This window comes from Physcomitrium patens, chromosome 15 (assembly GCF_059467195.1).
Source record: "Physcomitrium patens ecotype Gransden chromosome 15, ASM5946719v1, whole genome shotgun sequence".
In the NCBI taxonomy this organism is placed as follows: domain Eukaryota; kingdom Viridiplantae; phylum Streptophyta; class Bryopsida; order Funariales; family Funariaceae; genus Physcomitrium; species Physcomitrium patens.
The window spans coordinates 12,942,084-12,962,143 of record NC_143424.1 but is presented as its reverse complement, the minus strand read 5'-3'; the positions used below and the strand labels follow the sequence as shown (position 1 = coordinate 12,962,143).

The window sequence follows — 20,060 nt, the reverse complement described above, 5'->3', positions numbered from 1 at the left end:
CTTCGTCAAGAAAGATATTTTTAAAGATGGAGTGTTACTGCTTATATTTGTGATTCTATCAATCATATATTGCATTTTTTTTTTTAAGAATTAGACATGGTATTATTTTTTGTTGCTTTAGCCCATTTACTAGATATCATTAAAAGTAATTTCCAAAAATCTTTGGACATGAAATTGTCATGAAATGATTCATTTTGATTGCTTATATTATAGATTATTCTATTTGTAATTTCAATTGCTATCTTCTTCATCATTGATGCCTCATTTCACACACTCAATTTTGTTTAATGTAATACTCTTATTAATTTTGATTGCTTGCAACTATTGCAAGTAGAGATCAATTCTAATTGAATAGAAATCTTAAATCTTGAATGTGTCAATTGACCTTTTAGTAGTAACAATGTAGCAATATTTCAAGATTCTACTATAAGCGCAACATTGTTATTAGTCCAAACATATTTTAATAGAAGATTCTTCAAGAATACTTTTTAAGTACTATTAGAAATATTAATAAAAAAATAAAAAAATTAGTTCCATTATAGTATATGCATCAACTATTTTATGGTATGTAACTTATTGATTTTTAGTTAGAAGTGTGTTTTTATTCTAAGCCTACACATGTATGTGATATGTATTGATTTTAAGCTATTTCCTAATCAAACAATGACCTAATAGAATGTTCAAATTCCTCACAACCTTTGACAAATTGAATTTTGCAAGACTTATATCAAATTTTTACAACTATTTTGCCATGAATGCAAGTGCAAAGCTTTCTACTTCCTTGTTTGTGGGCTATTAATATCTTTAATTTTGCAAGAGATGTGCGTAATTGTCTAAACGACTTTGCTTGTTGTTGGTCTAAAGCACCCTTGCATTAGCAAGAATATAATGCATCAAAATAACTACAAAAAGAGTTTACAGTTGGCTGCATGTCTTCATGACTGCCACTTATTGAAGGTACTACTTCCACTCCCTATCCAAGTTGTAAAGGCTAAAAACTACACAAGCAGCCTTGAATGTATCATAACCATGACCATCTGGGCATTGATAAATTGGATATACATCTTCATTGCATCTTATTTCTATATTAAACATCTATGGATATTGCTTCCTGGAACATCTATCAATCATGCACAAGGCATTTGGTTTCTCAATGCCACATGGTCTAAGGAGCATACAACTTATTATTGCCTCATATGCTCTTGGATGCAAAAGAGGGTCTTACAATTCAATGAACACCAAAGAGTCAAACTCTTATGGCATTCTCAACTTACTATGTTCCTCCAATATGATCAAAATGTGCATATATAGGAGACTCAATCACCCACAACTTAGCCACAACTTCACCAAATGCCTCTTCATGTACACCTTTCAGGATAGCCCTCAATTTTAATTGAAAGACTTGACCAGCAAGGTCAGGTTGATCTTTGATGGTTTGGCCCTCCAACAGTTCTGCCACAATTTCAGGCCACAATATAACAGGACTATCACATCATTTATGTAGCAGAGAACTTCACAAAAAAGAGTCCAACACAGTGTGGCTCAAACGAACCCGCAGAAATATCCCACAAAGACTAAATCACCACCCACAGTAAATTCACTTGAAGCGACGAAAAGCTATTCATCCATCCGTGAACCGCAGTTTCAACATCCGTCCAAGGCATTATTCATTCGTTGGCGGTAGAGGGAAGTGGTGCATGGCCCACCTCAGAATAGAGCGAGCGAGGGCCGGGTGGTCGACGCCGCGGCTTCTTCTCCGATGAGAGCGAGAGAGAGCCTCTTCGACGACATAGCCAGTTTCCGCCTCTCTTTCCACTTCGTGCCTGACTCCAATTCGCATCCTCGCCTCGCCCTCGCCCTCGCCCTTCCCTCCTCGTCCCGCTCTCGCCATTCCTTAGTTCATTTCTCGTCGCTGCATCCGCTATCGGCATGGTATGTGCAAATTGGCTCTCGTTTTCTATGCTCTTGCTCGTGATTTTCGTTTCACGCGACATAACAGTCCCGCTTGCTTTGCGCAAGTGGAGGCGTGGAGTGTGTGCATTTGGTTTGGTTGCTTCTTTCTTCATCTCGTGGCTCTTTGAAGGCAGGGATTCGATGTTGGAGGTCGGGAGTGTGGAGTGTGGAGTTTGTGCCGGGAGTTTAAAAAATAAGAAATGGCGTGATTGGTGGTGCCGGTACTGCACGTGGGATATTAGGGTTTTGTTACCGTGTCCGGGTTGTGTTGCATTGGTAAATCGGACTAGAGAATCACTGTCTGGGTTCAATTTTCGGTTGCTTGAATTGGTCTTTGAGCTTGTTGACTTGTCATGAATCATGCAGGCGCAGAGGCATACGATTATCTTGATTCAACCTACTACTAACCGGGCAACTCGCACCTTCATGGACTACGAGTCTGTCCCAGCTGCTATGGATGGTACTTGATTCCTCTCAAATGCCTCCTCCTGCAAGATATATCGAGATTTTCAATCTTTAATCTTCGATTCTTAGTTCAGTGTGTATGCCTAGATTTTTGTAAGTATTTATCGTTGAGTTGAACTTCACAAAAATTGCTCCGCTACGGAGTATGCTGTTGACAGTTTTTATTTTTATTTTTATTGGCGTTGTTCGCTTTTGCAATTTTCTGAGCAGGTATTTGTGGACAATTTGAAAAGAGGTTGAAAGAGGCAAATCCTAATCTACGGAATATCACTTACGACGTGTCCGACTTGTACAAATATATTGAAGCTCTCACTGACCTGAGCGCCCTTGTGTAAGCGTCTTCGCTTTCTCTATTCCGTTCTTTGCTGCATCGTGATGTGGAAATGCGAGGAATTAATTGAACCGCTCTTTTAATGCAAGATTTCTTAAGAAGGTCTTTTGTGGTGTTAATACCTTAAAATTTATCGTGCTCTAACCAGAAATTCTCCGTAGGTTTATATCACTCCTCCTTCCAGCTCTGCAACGTGTTGAAATTTTCAGCTGAAGTTATTTCTGTGATAGCGGAAGTTGATCGGCATATGCCTTTGAACCCTTGCTGCAGGTTTGATCCAGCCATTCTAGCTTATGCACCTTTCGATCGATCCTGGATCAAGCAGCAGGCTTTCCAACGGCTGAAGAGGCTTGCCAAGAATTAGAATCGGTAAACTCCCGGCTCTTCGTGTGGGAAGGCTGCAGATAAGTGAAAGCTATCATGGAGCCTGTTATGGTCGTAGTGGAAGATAATACACACGACAGATCTGACCTTGGGGTCCCGCGAACTATTGGTCGTTAACAGGGTTATATATTTTGGACAGTGTTATTTGTATCTGATTTTCAACATGTAACATTTGCAAGGAGTCTCCCGATTTCTGTAGGACCCCTAAGCTCCTGTATGGATTTTCAACTTTCAATACGCTCCAGATTGATATAGGCCTGGGGTGAGTGGAAGAGCTCCGTTTTAATCTATCTGCAATGTACTTAAGCGATGGTTTTGAGCCGGTTTTGAACCGGTTACAACAAATATGATACATGGTTCAGAAACATATCACTCAGTTTTGAATCAACAGTGAGTGCATAGACCTGGGCGTATTTTGTGGTAGCAATTTTCGGCCAGCATTATGAGAGGAAGACAATTGGATGTAGGAATACAATTAAGATGTGTCTATATTGTCCTTCTCCCATCTGATCACCGGAAAGAACAATGGCGCTGCGCACAAAGCACAACGCGACTCACGATTTGAACCCTACATGTAAACCTGAAGATTTCAGGTTAATTGGATACACGTATGATTCAGGAGGCTCCAAGACTGCAAGACAGGCTCATTCAAAGGAGGAATTGCATTTGTAAAATATGTTCCACTGGGATACATCTCCATTGCTGCTATCCCTGGAGGCGTCTTTTGCCCTTCTGCCCAGAGATGCAATCGCTCTGCCTCAGCTGCACAAACTGCTCTTCCCTGTTCTTTGTGCATTAGGAGTTCGACTCGTAGTTCATGGATACCTCTTTATCAAACCAGTAACCATGTCTGAACTAAGCACTAACAATGGCCAGGATGATACGAAAAGGGGTTAAATTATTTACAGCTTTGCCAGTGCCCAGACCTGGCACCAACGCTTGAGCTGCTCACAAACTATGTTCAAAACTTGCTTGCTTTGATGGGAGGTACCACTATTTAATAGTTCCCTTCAAAACAAGTCTAAAAAGTTGTGTCCTCCTTTAGTTTTACTTCTATACATATTAGCTAATAAAAAGCAGTCATGTAATAATTTTATAAAAACCTGAAGGCTTCATAAAAAAATTAATAAACAACAACTCATTTCATAATTGATCTTTTTTCAAAAAATAACTCTTTAGTGAGTATGAACTCAAAGAACATATCTTCTTTCTTGAGTCAAGATAGACGAGTTTAGGGTATATTTTTATAGTGGTAAGTTGGACACGTCAATCAGAATAAGTATAAGAGTATATGTATAAATAGAAATAAAAATTTTGATTATATAACGATCAACTATCTCTTGTGAAAATTTATTACACAAGTTTGATTAAATAAAACTGATTATTTTAGAAACAGTAGGACCGTAAATAAAGAGACTACTAAGTCTTGAGATGTGGCTCTGTGGTTGTAAAGTTTTTTTAAAATTGAACCGAAATTCTATAACTGCCAAAAAAAAATAGTTTGTTTAGAGAAATTGATATATGAGATATTTGCTGTTGTGATTTATTTAGGAACAGCAGGACCGAGAGGTTTTCACGAAGCCCTGAGTATCACGGGGTATATATCGACTCAAGCGGGCATCAATACTGAAACCTACCCGGAACTAGGTAAATGTGTACCCCGAGGCGGTGGCATGTATATAAACGGGTATCATAGAATTAAAAGGTCCGGATATATGGTTCTGGGAGTGAAGCTTTGGTGGAGCTCGGGACTGGAGTTAATTTTGCAATTTTGTGTCGCCCCTGCGTTGTTGATGCGCATGATCGACTGATTACACTGTCGTCCAAGCAAGCAATGGCTAATTGGGGTTACTACTCAAGAGTGGGGAGCAAGCATTCAAGCCCACAATTTCTTTTCCTTTGTGTCTTCTTCGCAGTGTGCACAACTACAGCTTTGGGCAGAGGAGTACAAACATGCAACAAAGGGGAGGAAGAAGCGTGCAATGTGGACGATTCTTCCTCAAATTGGCTCTCCGATGCTCGCATGTGGAACCCTGGTAAGTGTCAGGGGATTTTTCCTTGTGCGATCTCACATACAGGAAGAACGTGATGCACCATCTTCATTTTTATTTTATTTTTGTTGCATAGTACTGGTTCTTGTGTGTTTTGATTTCATACACATTTTTCTTGCTTCTTATCGTTTTTACTGTCCTTTTGGATGGTCATTGTGGAGTCGGATGTTTGCGCGAATCGTTCGTTTCTCAATAAATATTCATGTATGTCAGTGTTGTGACTGGGCTGCAATGACTCTGTTTTAGTAGTGGATGTGAATTGCGTTGATTTTGAGAGGTCGTGCTTAGAATTGGAATGGGATCATTCGCAATGATCGTTTAAATACATTAGAGAGGAGTTGTGAGAAGTAAAAAAATGATCAAGCAGTAATATATTCTAAGCTTGCTAGCATCCTTTGTTCATGGTACTGAGTTATACGACAAACCTATCACTCTATCAGCCAGTTGTGGTTCAAATAATGTTCCTATTTACGGGTGACCTATTTTGGATGATGACCTCGTGTGTTCAGAGTGTTGATGAGTTGAGTTGTAAGTTGAGTCATGATTTATATTGAATGTGGCTGAGAGTACCGTTCGAGACTTGGTGCTCATATGTACAGGGCACAAAGCGTCACAAGTTTCTCGCAGCGTGCTCAACTCCTGGTGCAATGACACAATCCAAGACGCAGCAAGGCGTGTTCTGGAGCTTGAGGCTGATATGTCTGTGCTGAAGAGAGAAATTCTTAGCTGCCAAGGGGCTCTAGTAGAGAAAGAAAAAGAATGGAGGGATGCAGATTCGCAACTACGGCTTCAATTTTTGGAGGAGAAGTTAGAGCTGCGGCGTTCATGCGTGGAGAAAGAACTTTCGCTACGAGTAAAGCACAGTGCAGAGAGAAATGCTGTGGCTGCGGACCTGGCGCATTGTCAAGCCATGCGTCAAGCGATGATTGGTGCAGAGGAGTGTACTTATCAGAAACAAGCAGTGCTTGCCTTGTGCGAAGCGGAGCGAGATTTCTATGCAGCGAAGCTTGGTGTGCAGAAGGAAGAGCCAATCAATCAACACTCGGAAGAGAAAATTCAGGTCGGTTCCTGTGAATACTCACTCACTGAGCACCAAACTCGAGTGAGATCGTTAGAGGAAAGACTTGGTAATTGCAGGTATGCAGCCCAGCGACATTCTATGTATACTCTCTCGAATAAATTTATCTTGCAGATTTTCGGATGTTTGGGTGTTTCTTTTTGTCCTGGTATGCAAAAGTATATGGCCATGCCATCTTCATACTCGACTGAACTTCACTGCTTTTTTCTGTTGTTACTCATCAGTCGGTACTTATTAATGTCTACTTGAATTTGGAAAGGGTGGTCATAGATTTGAAAGAGCTCAAGCTCACGCTGTTGTCGAGACTGGGCCCGAAGTGGATGATGCGCAAGTGGATCAGCTAAGGCGGTTGGTCAGAATATTATCTACATTGCTGGTGTTATCCGGCATCCTATGCCTTGGGCTTGCTGCAGCTCTTGGGGTTTGGGTTGTTTGTAAGTGCACGGTAACTTTGTGTGTTTGCACTTTTTTCTTTAAAAATGGATATTGTAGTTCTTTTGATGCACTTGCAAGATTGTATACTAATATTTGATATTGTAATCCTTTATTTGAGAATGCAGCAACCGTGAAGGGTGAGAGAGGTCAACAAAATTCCAAGCTGAGTACAGCCATGCTTGGTTCCTATCCACAAGTATTAAGTAGTGAAGAAGCTTATAGAGTGCTTTCCACATGGTTTGAGGAGAATAGGAGTGATCTTTCGAGTATTCTCACATGTCCGGACTCGAGCACTGCTGATGGTTGGTCCTCACATTCATGAATTGCGCTAAGATCCTCAGATGTGGCTATTCAGGATGATGAGAATCTGATAGACCAGCTCTAAAATTTCTAGCAAAGCATGTTATGTATGTCTTTAGCATGCTAAAGTCCCCTCCAAACCATGTGCATTCTGACAAGATCAACAAGTGAATATTAGGCATGTAATTGTATCGGAAGAATCACTGTTGATAATGTTGAGAATCCGTGTTCTTCTAAAAACATTCTCTATCTAAGACGCTATTTTAAATAGTAGGTACTCATGTTTATGCTTTCCCAACGTTTTTTCAGGTACAAATTGCATGTTCATGCTGGTGCCATTGACTTTGGGTAGTTCTCGGAAGTTTGCCTTGTTCGGAGGTGGAGGAGAGTTCACGAGACAAGTGGAGGTTGCACAGGACCTCGGTGAGTCTAAGCATGCTAAGCTTGTATCAGAATGAGTTTGTACATCAGCATTTACCTAGGATTATCGCAAGGAAGGATGATTCAGGATGAAAAGCAATTTGCTACAAATTTCGTTAAATTCCTTCTTCTGAACAAAGAATTTATTATGTGCATTAGTAACTAATGAAATACTGCTTGATTTGGAGATGATTGCAGCTGCTCATCAACTGGAAAAGAGGCTCTTAATTGTGCTGTATGAAGCTGAAGGATACGCTTTTACGAAAAAGTCACTTTCTAGCATTGGGCTTTCGGCTGAGAAGCTCGCATTCGAGGCTGTCCCAAAGGACCAAGACTTCCCTTCTGATGATGATGTTCTTGTTTTGTGGATAAGCGAGAGGCATGGACTGCAAGTTAGTGATAGCGGTGGTGAGTCAGAACTTTCAGAAGTTATAACAAAACTACCTTGGGCTCATTATCTAGGAATGAGAGCGAAGGTTTGAGATGCTGCTGTATAAATTTACTCGTCGCCCTTAACTGGTTGTGAAGAAATTCTTTGTGGCGAAGAGGTAGAGGACTTGGGTCAAATCTGAGTACTGCACCCACCGGGAGATAATATAACCTAAAACTTATGCGTCTGACTACCGTTCTATATATTTTCCAGGGTGATTACGGCTCTTGTTACAGCTTTTGCAAAGTCAGGCAGTCCAACTTTTCAAGATAGCTTCGAGGTTCACAGCATTTGGAATTTGGATTTGCCACAAGAGGCATTTTTGTGTGGACGGAGAGAATTTTTTTTTTGTCTGCAATAAAGTAGTTCCTTTCTCACTCAATTGTTGCAGCTTGATTGTCCATTTGTGACAAGGGAAGTGAAATGGTTAAGTGTTTTGGTTAAAATCCAGACTTGCTTCTCTTAAATTTTCCAGCTATTGATATGCCGTAAGATGCAGCTAATAAGTTTCACAACCTTGGATTTTCCCTGCAACCAAGCAACTCGTCTACTATGAAGCACCAGCTCAGTGTGTCGCTTGCCAAACCAGCAAACAATCCCTCAAGAAGATCATGATCCACCTTCTAGTAGTGATGCTACGTTTGAAATTCAATAAAAGAAATGATATAAATAGGCATAAGAATATATTGTTAGTTCAAAATTTTCACTCTGGTTCTATTAGTTAAAATAAAATAGTATAAATTAAAAGATAATCTCAATATTCAAAGGCACATTTGATAATGTCAAGTAGAAAAAAAAGCATGGTGGATTGCAAATTAGTTAGGTAGAGATGTGTGAAGGAGTAAATTTATATATAGATGGATTTCTCTCATCTGCTAAGGCAACAATTTTGCATGTATTTTAACACATTTGTTGTTAAGGACATGTATTTAAATAAATTTAATGAAAAAAATATATCTAGATATATTTAAATTTAAAATTTGTATGAAAAAAATGTAAAAAAATGAGTATTGTCAAGTATGAAAACTAGAATAAGTGGAATCAAGAGTGGAGAATGAAAAAGCATTGATTAAATAGATAATGGCTTCACTCTTGTCTCTTTATATACTAGCTTGGATTAAGATTTCTCAAAAACTTTCTATAAATCACAAGGCACAGAAGTTAAGCATCTCAATTGTAAGATGCATCTATTTTGACTTCCTAAATGTATAAAACTTCTTAAATGTTTTACTGTAATAACTTAAAACACCTATAGATCTATTTTTGTCTATTAAATATTTGTAATTTTTCTTAAAACATTATATTACAAAATTATTTTTATATATTTTTACTACTCTTCTTAGCATAGGTATCTAGGAAACTTAATAGTTTATACAATTCAAATATCCTTTAATAAAAAATATAAAAAAAAATCTTAATTTAAAAATAGAATATAAAGCTGTAATTTTCATATATATATATATATATATATATATATATGTACATACATATATTTCTCGTTTAATTTTTGAATAATTAAATTTTGTTTTCAAATATCTATTAAATGTATAATTTTAGAAATAATATTCAAAATTTAATTAGCACATAATTATAGATTTAAACTTTGATAATTATGATTTAATCTTATGATCATTCTAATTTGAATTTAAATCTTTATCATCTCAATATTATTGGCAGTAGCCCCTTTTCTACCTCCTAATCTTATTAACATATGTATTTTTGATTATCTTTGTTTCTTATTGATTATACATAAATATATTATCTTTCATGAAGTCCGATTAAAATCATATCATTGATAGATACACTTGTAGTAGTATGTAGGATTTACAAAATTTATATTTTTATAACCACATAACACATTCATGAATGCTTGGAGATTTAACATTTTTAAAATATCCACAATATTTTACAAAAACATATTACTTACTAAGGTTATTTCTACTTGTATTAATTTATTCATAGGTATTTATTCAATACAAATATTTTATTCAATATTTAAAATATTTAATCATCTATTTTTTACTCTAATCTACAAAAGTTCCACTATTGTCTTTTTAATAAAAATAAATAAATTTTGTATCTAGAAATCTTTAAAATCGTCTATTTTTAATAACATAAAATGATAGGTTAAATGTTCTTGATATCATTATGAATTCTTTCTATTACAGCAATTGTAATCCAAGTACTCATGTCGCCGCACACCCTACTAGGTTTATCGTCCAGAAACTTGTGTTGATTTCTGCACATAGCCCACGAACAAGTGCAGGCAAATTAGGAAGTGTGAACTATTTGAATGTGTTTCCACCCGATATGTATGGTTGCAGATTTCGGCGAGGAGGAAATAGTATGAAGGTGGCAACGTTTTGATTTCGGTTCAACATTTGAGCATTGGCTAAGGGAACCAGTGCGTCTTGTACAGACGATCTATGTAAATTTCCTGGAATATGTGTGGATCCATAAGATTTACGTAAAGAGAGTATTGCCGGTTTTCTAGAGTTTTGACTTACGGTCGTGCGTTGTCCGCCATGCATTTACGACCTGAGGCAAGGCTGAAAACGGTTTGTTTCCAGTAGATATGCTCTATCTGCTATTTCGATGGCGTTAAGGATAGGCGTGCTGTCACGGCGAAGCTGAATGGCCTTAGAGAAAGACTCTTCGAGCAAAAATACAATGACAAAATTTGATAATGGAACGAATAGGACGAGACAATGGACACTTTAAAAGCAACAATAAGAATCGTCTATCAGTGTCGCAGTAAATGATGAATGGATTCAATACAAGGGGCTGACAATGGAGATTATCTTCGTCTGCTAGAACGCTGCTATCTTAAATTAAATCCCTAATATACAATAATGGAAAGAACTCTCCAGAAAAACTACTTACACTAGAGACACTGAAAAGCGTGGGTTTATTCAATTCGATTTCACAACACATGGTCTCCAAGAAGATACAATGAACTAAAATGAAAAGCTAACAGTATATTCTATAACTTCGAATAGAACAAGAACACGCTAACCAGTGCTGTTACAACAGCAATCAAGTCGGCCGGCCCAAAAGTGCAGGCACAGTAGCTTGACGTTATAAAGAATAGGCTCTCAATAAGCAATTGAATGAATGATCTAAATGCACAAATCAGTATTGCTCGATGAGAAAAGAATATGTGAAGACCTGAAAACTCGCGATATTTTAGCAAGGGGGACACCCGGTCACATGCCTGCTGCAGACGCAACGTTCCTGCAAGTTTAACCAAAACAATGTGGTAACTTAGAGAGGATAAGCAACACCAATGAAGACTCGTATCATGTCGTCAAAGGAAGAAGCACCAACGCGGTGCAAGTACCACATCACGACGTTGCAACTTGACCGCTGACCTAGAGGATAAAAAAAAATATGCCGCTAATCCCAAATCTATTGGGAAAGGTGCTACTATTACTCAAACGAATATCATACCTGCGAATCTACAGCTTAATTCTTTGGACAATGTCGCGGCCAAGCTTAATGAAGAGGAACTCTTTTTTCCAGCTCTCTTGAGCAGTTAGAACAATGAACTTCTTGCCCTTAAGATAATCTCTGCCGAAACGCCTCTCCAAGTCGATCTTCAGGAGCTTCTTCCTTAAAACGTAGCTCTTGTTGGTAACACTCACCGCCAAACGCATAACCGGGAACTTAAGGTTGACGATGACGGGACCTATGGCAGACCACTGATCCCCCTTCCCTACCACAGTGTCATAAGCGTGCTTCCCAAGATTGACCAGTTTGAAGCTCACATCTCTGCTAGCAGTGTTGTGCAAGATGATCTTGAGTGAAAATCTGTCCGACTTTTCCTCGTGCGCTTCAGCCACAGCGGACACAGCCGCTAGAAGAGCAACCAGAAGGAAAACTGCCTTGAAGGCCATGGTAGCAGCACCTACACACGTTACATAAAACACTGTGATGAGGCAAGTGAATGAGGAGGGGCAGGGACAAACAAGTTTCGAGCTACACAGCCTGCACAACGTGCAATACTTGCGCGCGCTGAGATCCACAACGAGTCACAGCGAACACAGCAAACCGACGAGGTGGATCTCGGATTCTAAAATTGCCCTCACACGGCTTCGGAACGTTTTCCTAATCCTGTGCCAGGCATCATCTTCCCTGCCCCTCCTTCGATGACTGTTGAGGCTCGGGGAGTGTATTAATGCACAACACTAAAATATCATCATCATCCAACGTAGAATTTATAAGCTGATTGGATCTGGAAGCAGTGACCTACTGCGAATGCGCCGAAAAACCTGCCATTGTATTCGGCTTTTCTTGTCCACTGGCAGCAGAGCGGGGACTATCCAGCGGGAATGCTGATGAAGAACGTGCAATCCCGACCTGCTTTCATGCCTTGCACTCAAGAGCATCCGATGGACACGCAGGAGGATCGGAATTCGCATGCAGCGCGCCTCGGGTTATGACGGAGCCTCACTCGGCGCCGAAGCCCGCTTTGCAGGAATCCCAGTGCTCCCCTTCCCTCCCTCATCGCAATTGCCTCACTCCCTTCGCCCATTCGAATCTGCCTCCGAAGAAACTCCGATGCTCCGAAGAAACCACACATTTCCGCACATCTGCACACTCCGAACTGGAGTATGTTTCGTTCTGCTTTGCGCCGTCGTCGACCAAGTTGAATGCAACTGCACATCGTTGCGCTGTGATTACACACCCCATCGCCATGTTTGTGTTTGAACTGGCCTTTGTATCTTTCTCTTCCGCGTCGTGTTCAAGCCAACGTTGCATCGTCGTTCTTCATTGCGATCATTCTGTTGTTGAGATTCTCGTGTTTTGTGTTTTGGATTAGTTGACATAATACAACTCAGCCGCTTGTCATGTTAGTCGATTTGATTGATAGTTATTTTTTATTATTATTTTTAATGAGCGTTTTGTGTACAAGATAGAATTTTGCACGCACTCCAATGTGACGCACTAAGTGGTAAATTATTATTAAATTTATTATTACTTGTAAACTATCACAATATATATATATAATGAACAATGGTCTATATCTATATACATGCAACAAAATAACTTAATCAAAGAAAAACATTTAAATGCATTTTGAGTGGAATTTTTATAATTGCATGAAATCAAATAAAAAAAACGTTTATCAAATCCAGTAACACAATTTTAAAAATTAGATGTACAAACATTTATTAAAAAGTTACAGATTCAAAAAAATAAGAAGACTATAATTGATAAAAACTTGTAAAATAGGGATGAGGTTAGTATATTCCATTTAATATATTCCTTATATACAATATTAATCAAAAGTTCTAAATTACAGGTGAATTTATCTTCTTGTGTTTCTACATTTAAAGTACTGATGTTTTAGTAATGAAATAATTTCTAAAATTCAAAATACAGAGTTTACAATTGATTAAAAAATGTATGTATGTATATGTGTATGTGCATATATATATATATATATATATATTTTCTTTACTTTTCATTTGTCATTGAGCAATTTCAAATGTATTCAATTTTTCCTGTCTGAGATTGTATTTATATTTAGTATGACTTCAGAGCCATGTAATATATTTTACTGTGTTTAAGCAAAATTATAAACTTTTCATAATTAGATATTATATCTATATATCATTAATTATAAAATTTTAGATTTCACATTGCAAATATCATTTATTATCATGTTTTGAAGAAGAAATAAAATTTAAAAATTAATAGAATACCATAAGATTGAAATTGTACAAATACATACATACACACACACACACACACACACATATATATATATATATATACACACACACTCTCTCACACAGAAAAGTAAATAACTACAGTGTTCAAAACAGGATTGTAGAAAGAATAAAAGTCGATTTGATAAGTAGAATTTAAATTGAACAACAAATCGGAGTCACATCCTATTCAACTGTTACAGTTTAATTTTTTATATATGTCTCTTGATATTTATCTTCTACCAATAATTTAGATCTATAATTTTTTATCATCATATTTTCTTTGTCTTTTTTCATCTTTGTGGAGGAACCCTTAACGTCACTAGTCTGTGTTTGTGAGAAGGATGCTTGCATTCAGAGCACTTAACAGAAAATAGATTACAACAATAGCATAGTATTATTATTATTATTATTATTATTATTCAGCAGTGTGCATAGTTCAAGCATTTTAATAAGTTTTTGAATCCTACTTCTAATTGAAGCTTGGGCTTTTTAATACTTGTTCATTAAAAATTAATATAAATAATTGATTACTTTGTTTTCCAAGGATAGAATCAAACACATAAAAGAAAAGCATTTTTATTGTTAATGTAGTACTTTTGACTTTTATTCATGAAGTATTGTTTTTTTCTTCTGATAAAGAGTAAAATAAAATAAAATAAAATATTGATGTAGTCAATTTCACCATTTTGAGCCTTTATGGTATTATTAGGAATCATAGTAATTCTATAATTTCAAATTTTCTTATTAATTTCTTTGATAAGTTTGATCTTGATGGCATTACAGAATTTAATAAAATATTAAATATTACATTTTTATTTTATTATTCGAATAACATAATATAATTATATTTTTGATAAATCAAATTATATATTCTCCTGTAAATAACTATAAATAAAATCTAACAAGAATGAGCTGTACAAGACATACACTTAGATATATGTTAATATTTTTTTTTAGTAGAGATACATCTGTTTTACTTTAATATAAAAAGTAAACTGTTTTTCTTAGATGATGTATTTCATGTTATAAAAATTTTAATCATTGATAATTTAAGTATAAAAAATTTATAATTCTCAAAATATTGGAAGAATGAAATTTTATTCAATCTTCTATAATGCAATAGTGTTTTTTCAAATGGTCATTAGACTAGGAAATTTTCTCAAAATCCTACCTGTATTAAAATAACTTGTAACCATAAATTTAACCATTTATTATTATTATTATTATTATTATAACAATGACATCTTTTTGATTTCATCAAATTAATTGTTTTATAGATTTACAAATTGGAAAAATACCTAATTAAAAAATATTGATTTTGTTTTCTATTTTTTAATTTCATAAATATATTTTTGATAAGGTTATAAATTGAATTATCCAAATTAGTTTTTAAGTGTAAAATAGTCAAAGCTTCACAAATATTTTTCTTATTTCATTAGTTATAATTGACATGTGATAATCTACAAAAATCGTTGCATCAGCAAATACAGTAATAGTTAGAGACAAATCATACACCATTCAATTAGAAGAATGTTCAACTAGTAATTAAAACTCCCAGCCCAATTACATAAAATAAAACACTTTTGATGTGTAAGAGAAAGAAAACAAACAAAATAAAAGAGGAGAGCACAAAGTGCAAAGTTTTTTTTTTTTTTTTTTTTTTTTTTAAATTAAATTAATTTTTTTAATTTTTTTTGAAAAGGTCCTGAAGTTACTACAGTAAAGTGAATGGACCTTTGTTGTGAACATTGCATGATATTTGAGATGGACTTGTTGTCAATATATTTACAAGTAAATCTCAAAAGCTCCGAACTAATTACCCTACAACACTGTCATTGATTTTGCAAGTAGTTGGTAAATATTTACAATTTACACATGTGTTGCTCCACCAGGGAAGTCTTACCCCGGGTGAATTGATGCGCTGTCCACATCAGCAAGCTTCACCAGGGGTGCTGTCCACGTCAGCAAATTTCACGCAGGGATGCTGACCTGGAACTGATAGAGGGGGGCGGGATCGGGTTCCATAGTACAAACAAACGATGGCGTCCGCAGTTCGACAGCACCGCATTCCATTTGCACAATCTCGAACGGAGCTCGAAGGAACCGTGACAGCAGCTGCTTCTGCTGCTGCAGGATCATGTTTTAGGTCATGCTAACAATCCAACCATAGCGTTGGCAAATTATTGTCCATGGCTAGTGAGTGAATCATTCCACTCTGACAGGGGAGAATCAGAGAGTAAGGGGGAGGGGGGGGGGGGGGGGGTCTGTCTCACCACTTGTCCCGTTCTAACTTAGTCGCCGCTTTGGAGCCACTCACAATGGAGTCGAGTTGTTGCTGCAACCGAGGGTATAAGCGATTGCAATAATAGCTAACTCATCGCTACAGTGCCTCTGTGAAGTGATCATCGTCTCATGCTCTGATCGTTTCGAGGTGCTGTCACCTTCTACGATGCTTTCGATTATCTTTTACATATTTTTTTTTAGGTGGCGAGTGAGGCCTTTTGGTACCAAGTTGAACAACTCATTGGCCTTCCGAGTATTGTTGCATTAGTTTAGGGCATCAGAGTTGGAAAACGTTGAGTTCGAATGAGACAATTGAAATCGAAACCAAGCGATGAAGTGTAATTGGCTGGGGTGGATTGTACTTCCCTAGAGATGTTGTGTCTGGTGCCAGTGGTCCATGACAGGTTCATTTTCGATGCAGATGTAAGGTGATTTGACCTGAGGATGCTAGCTTTCAGTTCCCATTGTCTTCAGCGGTGCTTATGAGGAGACTGCAAGTGCAGCTTGAATTGCGTTGTGTTCCCAAGGAGAATCATTGCGCTGGCTTACCTACGTTTAGTTTCTTCCTGGAAATATCTCTAGTATTTTGTCTCAAGCAGAAGTGCAGTTGGTTTGTGAAGCTAGTTCGTCCTCTTCAAACTAGTTTCCAAGTTTACTTGGCATGAGGTGTGGAATTTTCTTTCTAGAATGTTACTTAAGATGATGCAAGTGTTTGTGAGCTATCGCAAGGAGTCACTATGCGGTTGAGAGTTAGAAGGGGGCGCTTGGAGGCAAAGTCCACATGCTCTTCCAGCCACCGTCCACTTTCTCTATTCCGGCACACGTGTGGGTTTAGTGGAAGGTTTTGAGCACCCTGCGCCGATATACGGTTCATAGACGCGTCATTAGGTGTGCAGCTGGGTCCAGTCGGTGACAGAATATCCATTTCTTCCAAGAAGTTACCGCACTCGGTGTAAGCTTTCTATGGCGCTTGACATAGTAGTGACTACGCTGTGGGCACTTCCAGAATCGCTGGCGTTTTTGCCACTGGAATGCTCAGTCTATGACATGTATCATTGAAGAAATGTACGAGTCCCTGGACTTGCTTCTTATACGCTAGTGCAGGAAATTGTTAAGCTTAATTGACGCAATGAGGGAAGGTCGAAGAACTTCCATAACCGGGGAGCTGATCTTAGTTTGTTTGGCGTCTCTATCAATAGTTCCCCAGCTGCATCATGCAACCTCCACGGAGGGAAGCGTCAACAAGCTTCACACACATGGAAAAACCGAACTTGGAGCCGAGGAGCAGGTTAAAGCACACTTCAATGAAAGGTACATTCTACTTTCGTGTGAACCCTACATTTAAATTTCTGTTCCCTTGAAATCATCTCAGCGCAGAATTTGTGATGTCCCTCGCATTTTTGCATTCGAGGTGATCGACACGTCTGGATCAGTCAGTAGAGAGTTAATAGCCAAGGAGTTAATCGTGAACTCGAGTTACACGTCCATTGAATTAGGCTCAGTTGCGTGAGTCATTAGTTTGCAGTCCATAATTTGCTGCCGTATTATTGGCACACTTTCTCACCGATTCTGCACATTTTAAGAGTCTCACGCGCAACAACCACGGAATTCTGGATACCCACTGAAAGTTCTACCATTTAGGATGCGTTGAAAAACAAGCTGAGGTTTGGGTAAGCGTACCAGATGCTTGATGTTTTTTTCAATATTCATAGACTTGATTGTTGCGATTACCGTGTTGATTGTACTAACGTGAAAGAAATTTTCCTAACCAGGGAAGGTTAGTATGGCCTTGTGTTTTTTGTTAACAGCAATTTCTACTGGACAAAAACCTCCTTCTCATGGTCTAATTCTTTGCATTAATTCTCGCACATGGTCAATATGCCTTTTCTTTCGGTGAACTAATGTGAACCTCGAATGTAAAAACGATGCCTATCAAGTTGAGAGTTATGTTCTGAGTCTGTCTAATCGCTTCGCATGCAGAGGAAAAATGCAGGGAAGTGAGGTACGTCGGCAACTTGCGACAAGTGCTTGTCAAACTGGCAATTCCATTGACGATTGCTGGAGATGCGACAGCTCATGGGAAACCAATCGTCAATCTCTCGCTGACTGCGCAATTGGGTTCGGGAAAAATGCTGTGGGTGGCAAACATGGGTCACTGTATGTGGTGACGAATGACAGTGATGACGATGTGGTGAATCCAAGTTATGGAACATTGCGTTGGGCTGCCATACAGACAGAGCCCCTGTGGATCATCTTCTCACAAGATACAAGTATCGCGCTCACACAGGAATTGATCATGAACAGCTACAAAACCATTGATGGAAGAGGGTACAATGTACAGATTTCAGGAGGAGCGGGGATAACCATTCAAGGTATATCCAACATTATCATTCATGGCATTCGAATGTTCAACCTTGTACCGACAGGTCCCGCCATGGTGAGAGACTCTCCTGCGCACTATGGTCATAGGCTACGGTCGGATGGGAGTGCAATCAGCATCTTTGCAGGAACAAATGTTTGGTTAGATCATTTGTATCTCTCGGATTGCACCACCAATTTGATTAGTGCTATAGAAGCATCAACTTTCATCACCGTTTCTAATAGCTACTTCACCAACCATGACAAGGTACCTGATAGATTTTTACCACCACGTATTCTCTTATTATCTATCAGATTAATTTGAATCAGCAAGATGCACGTGATTTTGATACTTGGAGCTTCATTTAATGACGCTACTGATATCATGTCACGAAGTAGAGAAGATATTAACTTAATGAGCACAATGGCACAGGTGATGCTATTTGGAGCGCATCCAGAGGACACCTTCGACACAGTTATGCAGGTCACAGTAGCTTACAATCATTTCGGAACAGGCCTTACACAGCGTATGCCGAGGTATCTCTCTGTAGTCCTTCAGGATTCTTCATCTCAAATGGCAACAAACTTTGTGCAGCAGGCAACCATTAAACTTCTGTTTTAGACTTGAAATGTTTGGATGGAAAGTTTAATTTGACCATCAGCTTGAGGTTACAAGAAAGTATCATAAACCACGTTGCTTTTGCAGATGTCGTTTTGGTTATTTTCACGTCTTCAACAATGATTACCTGGATTGGAAAATGTATGCCATTGGGGGTAGCCAAAATCCCACCATTCTCAGCGAAGGCAATCGTTTCAAGGCCTCTGACAATAACAACTCCAAAGAGGTCAGACAGCTGCACTAGACCTGACAGGGCACAAAATAGATGTGGCTCTTTGTGAGTGACAATTGCTTGGACTTCGACATTTCGCTGGCGCGATTCACATATGGAAACTTGAGAGTGCTGTAAGCGACCTTGAAACAGATAGTATTTATCCGAAGGAAGGTGATGAAAGGTAATTAAGTACGTCTTACAATTGGATGATAAACTTGGCGATACTTGAACTAAAACACTACATGGTCTCAGGTGACCAAGCGTGTGGCTGATGGAGGCAACGATTTCGGGGGTTGGGAGAACTGGAACTGGAGGTCATCTGATGACATGTTCTTGAACGGTGCCTTCTTTCAAGATTCGGGATCATCTAACATCGACTCTTCCTTGTACGAAAAAGCCACAAGCTTCTCAGCAAAACCATCATCGCATGTCGAAACATTAACTGCAAATGCCGGCCCGTTTCAATGTGGACTTGGGGTACTGCTTTCTCGAATCCACTAAGAGCTTTTTCATGCTTAACTTCGTTGAGCAAGACCGTGCGCATCTTTCCCAGCATAATCTTCATGTTTCGTCACAGTTTTCTTTGGACACATTTTAATGTGACCTCTATAATTTGATCTATCTGTATGTTATTAGTTTAAAAAAATCTTTTTCTGTCGTTTATTAACAAAGAGCGATTTGCGGCTGTGGAAACAGGGATACTTATCATGTGATTCAGGAACTCCGAATACATACGGTGGATCAGGTGGGTACGGGAGCTCGCCTGGATGGTATTCAGCTGGAATGCGCAATCACAACATTCCTGTTCAAGCCGTCTTCTTACTTCTATTCAGCACACTTAGTGTTGTGTGCATGTTCATTTAGCGACTGCACATGTGGTTGTAAACTAGTGATAACTCGTTGATGTTGTCGAAGCATAATGAAGTGGGTGCTCCTATATATGTGACACGCATTGCCTATTATCATTCCAAGTTCTCAGTGCAACGATACTTTCTTGCGTGCGGATTTACTCCAGACATTCA

The 20,060-nt window shown here is 38.3% G+C and overlaps 4 protein-coding genes across 9 annotated transcripts; 3 read left to right on the top strand and 1 right to left on the bottom strand.

Moving 5' to 3' along the window:
- Positions 1–1,791: 1,791 nt before the first annotated feature.
- Positions 1,792–3,500, top strand: LOC112292908 (enhancer of rudimentary homolog). 2 transcript variants are annotated; one of them, XM_024541890.3, is made up of 4 exons: positions 1,792–1,932; positions 2,320–2,413; positions 2,629–2,749; positions 3,020–3,500. In XM_024541890.3, exons 1-4 carry the CDS (start codon positions 1,930–1,932, stop codon positions 3,111–3,113), a joined length of 312 nt encoding a protein of 103 aa, XP_024397658.1. In that variant the 5' UTR covers positions 1,792–1,929; the 3' UTR covers positions 3,114–3,500. The 2 variants fall into 2 exon arrangements, with proteins under 2 accessions (XP_024397658.1, XP_024397657.1); XM_024541889.2 differs by lacking the exon at positions 1,792–1,932 and having other exon boundaries at positions 2,314–2,413.
- A 1,376-nt stretch (positions 3,501–4,876) lies between these two features.
- LOC112292907 (uncharacterized) lies at positions 4,877–8,229 on the top strand. The gene is made up of 6 exons (XM_024541888.3): positions 4,877–5,169; positions 5,784–6,321; positions 6,533–6,696; positions 6,823–6,999; positions 7,307–7,420; positions 7,616–8,229. Exons 1-6 carry the CDS (start codon positions 4,968–4,970, stop codon positions 7,897–7,899), a joined length of 1,479 nt encoding a protein of 492 aa, XP_024397656.1. The 5' UTR covers positions 4,877–4,967; the 3' UTR covers positions 7,900–8,229.
- A 2,507-nt stretch (positions 8,230–10,736) lies between these two features.
- On the bottom strand, positions 10,737–12,028 carry LOC112292183 (uncharacterized). The gene is made up of 2 exons (XM_024540423.3): positions 11,298–12,028; positions 10,737–11,081 (listed from the first exon to the last, which is right to left on the bottom strand). The coding sequence occupies exon 1, from the start codon at positions 11,741–11,743 to the stop codon at positions 11,306–11,308; it is 438 nt and encodes a 145-aa protein (XP_024396191.1). The 5' UTR covers positions 11,744–12,028; the 3' UTR covers positions 10,737–11,081; positions 11,298–11,305.
- A 3,611-nt stretch (positions 12,029–15,639) lies between these two features.
- On the top strand, positions 15,640–20,003 carry LOC112292845 (putative pectate lyase 5). Of its 5 annotated transcripts, XM_090256486.1 has the most exons (8): positions 15,644–15,995; positions 17,047–17,158; positions 17,431–17,517; positions 17,828–18,473; positions 18,639–18,742; positions 18,912–19,050; positions 19,291–19,515; positions 19,735–20,003. In XM_090256486.1, the coding sequence occupies exons 4-8, from the start codon at positions 17,835–17,837 to the stop codon at positions 19,900–19,902; spliced, it is 1,275 nt and encodes a 424-aa protein (XP_090112612.1). In that variant the 5' UTR covers positions 15,644–15,995; positions 17,047–17,158; positions 17,431–17,517; positions 17,828–17,834; the 3' UTR covers positions 19,903–20,003. The 5 variants fall into 5 exon arrangements, with proteins under 5 accessions (XP_024397499.1, XP_090112612.1, XP_073395495.1 ...); XM_024541731.3 differs by lacking the exon at positions 17,431–17,517 and having other exon boundaries at positions 15,640–15,760; XM_073539394.2 differs by lacking the exon at positions 17,431–17,517 and having other exon boundaries at positions 15,827–15,995.
- Positions 20,004–20,060: the final 57 nt, after the last annotated feature.

Excerpts from the sequence above, each read along its gene's own strand:
- LOC112292183 (XM_024540423.3), bottom strand. The coding sequence starts at position 11,743 with ATGGCCTTCAAGGCAGTTTTCCTTCTGGTTGCTCTTCTAGCGGCTGTG.
- LOC112292845 (XM_024541730.2), top strand. The coding sequence starts at position 16,977 with ATGAGGGAAGGTCGAAGAACTTCCATAACCGGGGAGCTGATCTTAGTT. Across the intron at positions 17,159-17,827 it reads AAAGCACACTTCAATGAAAG|AGGAAAAATGCAGGGAAGTG; the intron begins GTACATTCTACT and ends CTTCGCATGCAG. Across the intron at positions 19,516-19,734 it reads CGTTTCAATGTGGACTTGGG|GGATACTTATCATGTGATTC; the intron begins GTACTGCTTTCT and ends CTGTGGAAACAG.
- LOC112292907 (XM_024541888.3), top strand. The coding sequence starts at position 4,968 with ATGGCTAATTGGGGTTACTACTCAAGAGTGGGGAGCAAGCATTCAAGC. Across the intron at positions 6,322-6,532 it reads GAAAGACTTGGTAATTGCAG|ATTTGAAAGAGCTCAAGCTC; the intron begins GTATGCAGCCCA and ends GGGTGGTCATAG. Across the intron at positions 6,697-6,822 it reads TCTTGGGGTTTGGGTTGTTT|CAACCGTGAAGGGTGAGAGA; the intron begins GTAAGTGCACGG and ends TTGAGAATGCAG.
- LOC112292908 (XM_024541889.2), top strand. The coding sequence starts at position 2,314 with ATGCAGGCGCAGAGGCATACGATTATCTTGATTCAACCTACTACTAAC. Across the intron at positions 2,414-2,628 it reads TGTCCCAGCTGCTATGGATG|GTATTTGTGGACAATTTGAA; the intron begins GTACTTGATTCC and ends TTTTCTGAGCAG. Across the intron at positions 2,750-3,019 it reads ACTGACCTGAGCGCCCTTGT|GTTTGATCCAGCCATTCTAG; the intron begins GTAAGCGTCTTC and ends CCCTTGCTGCAG.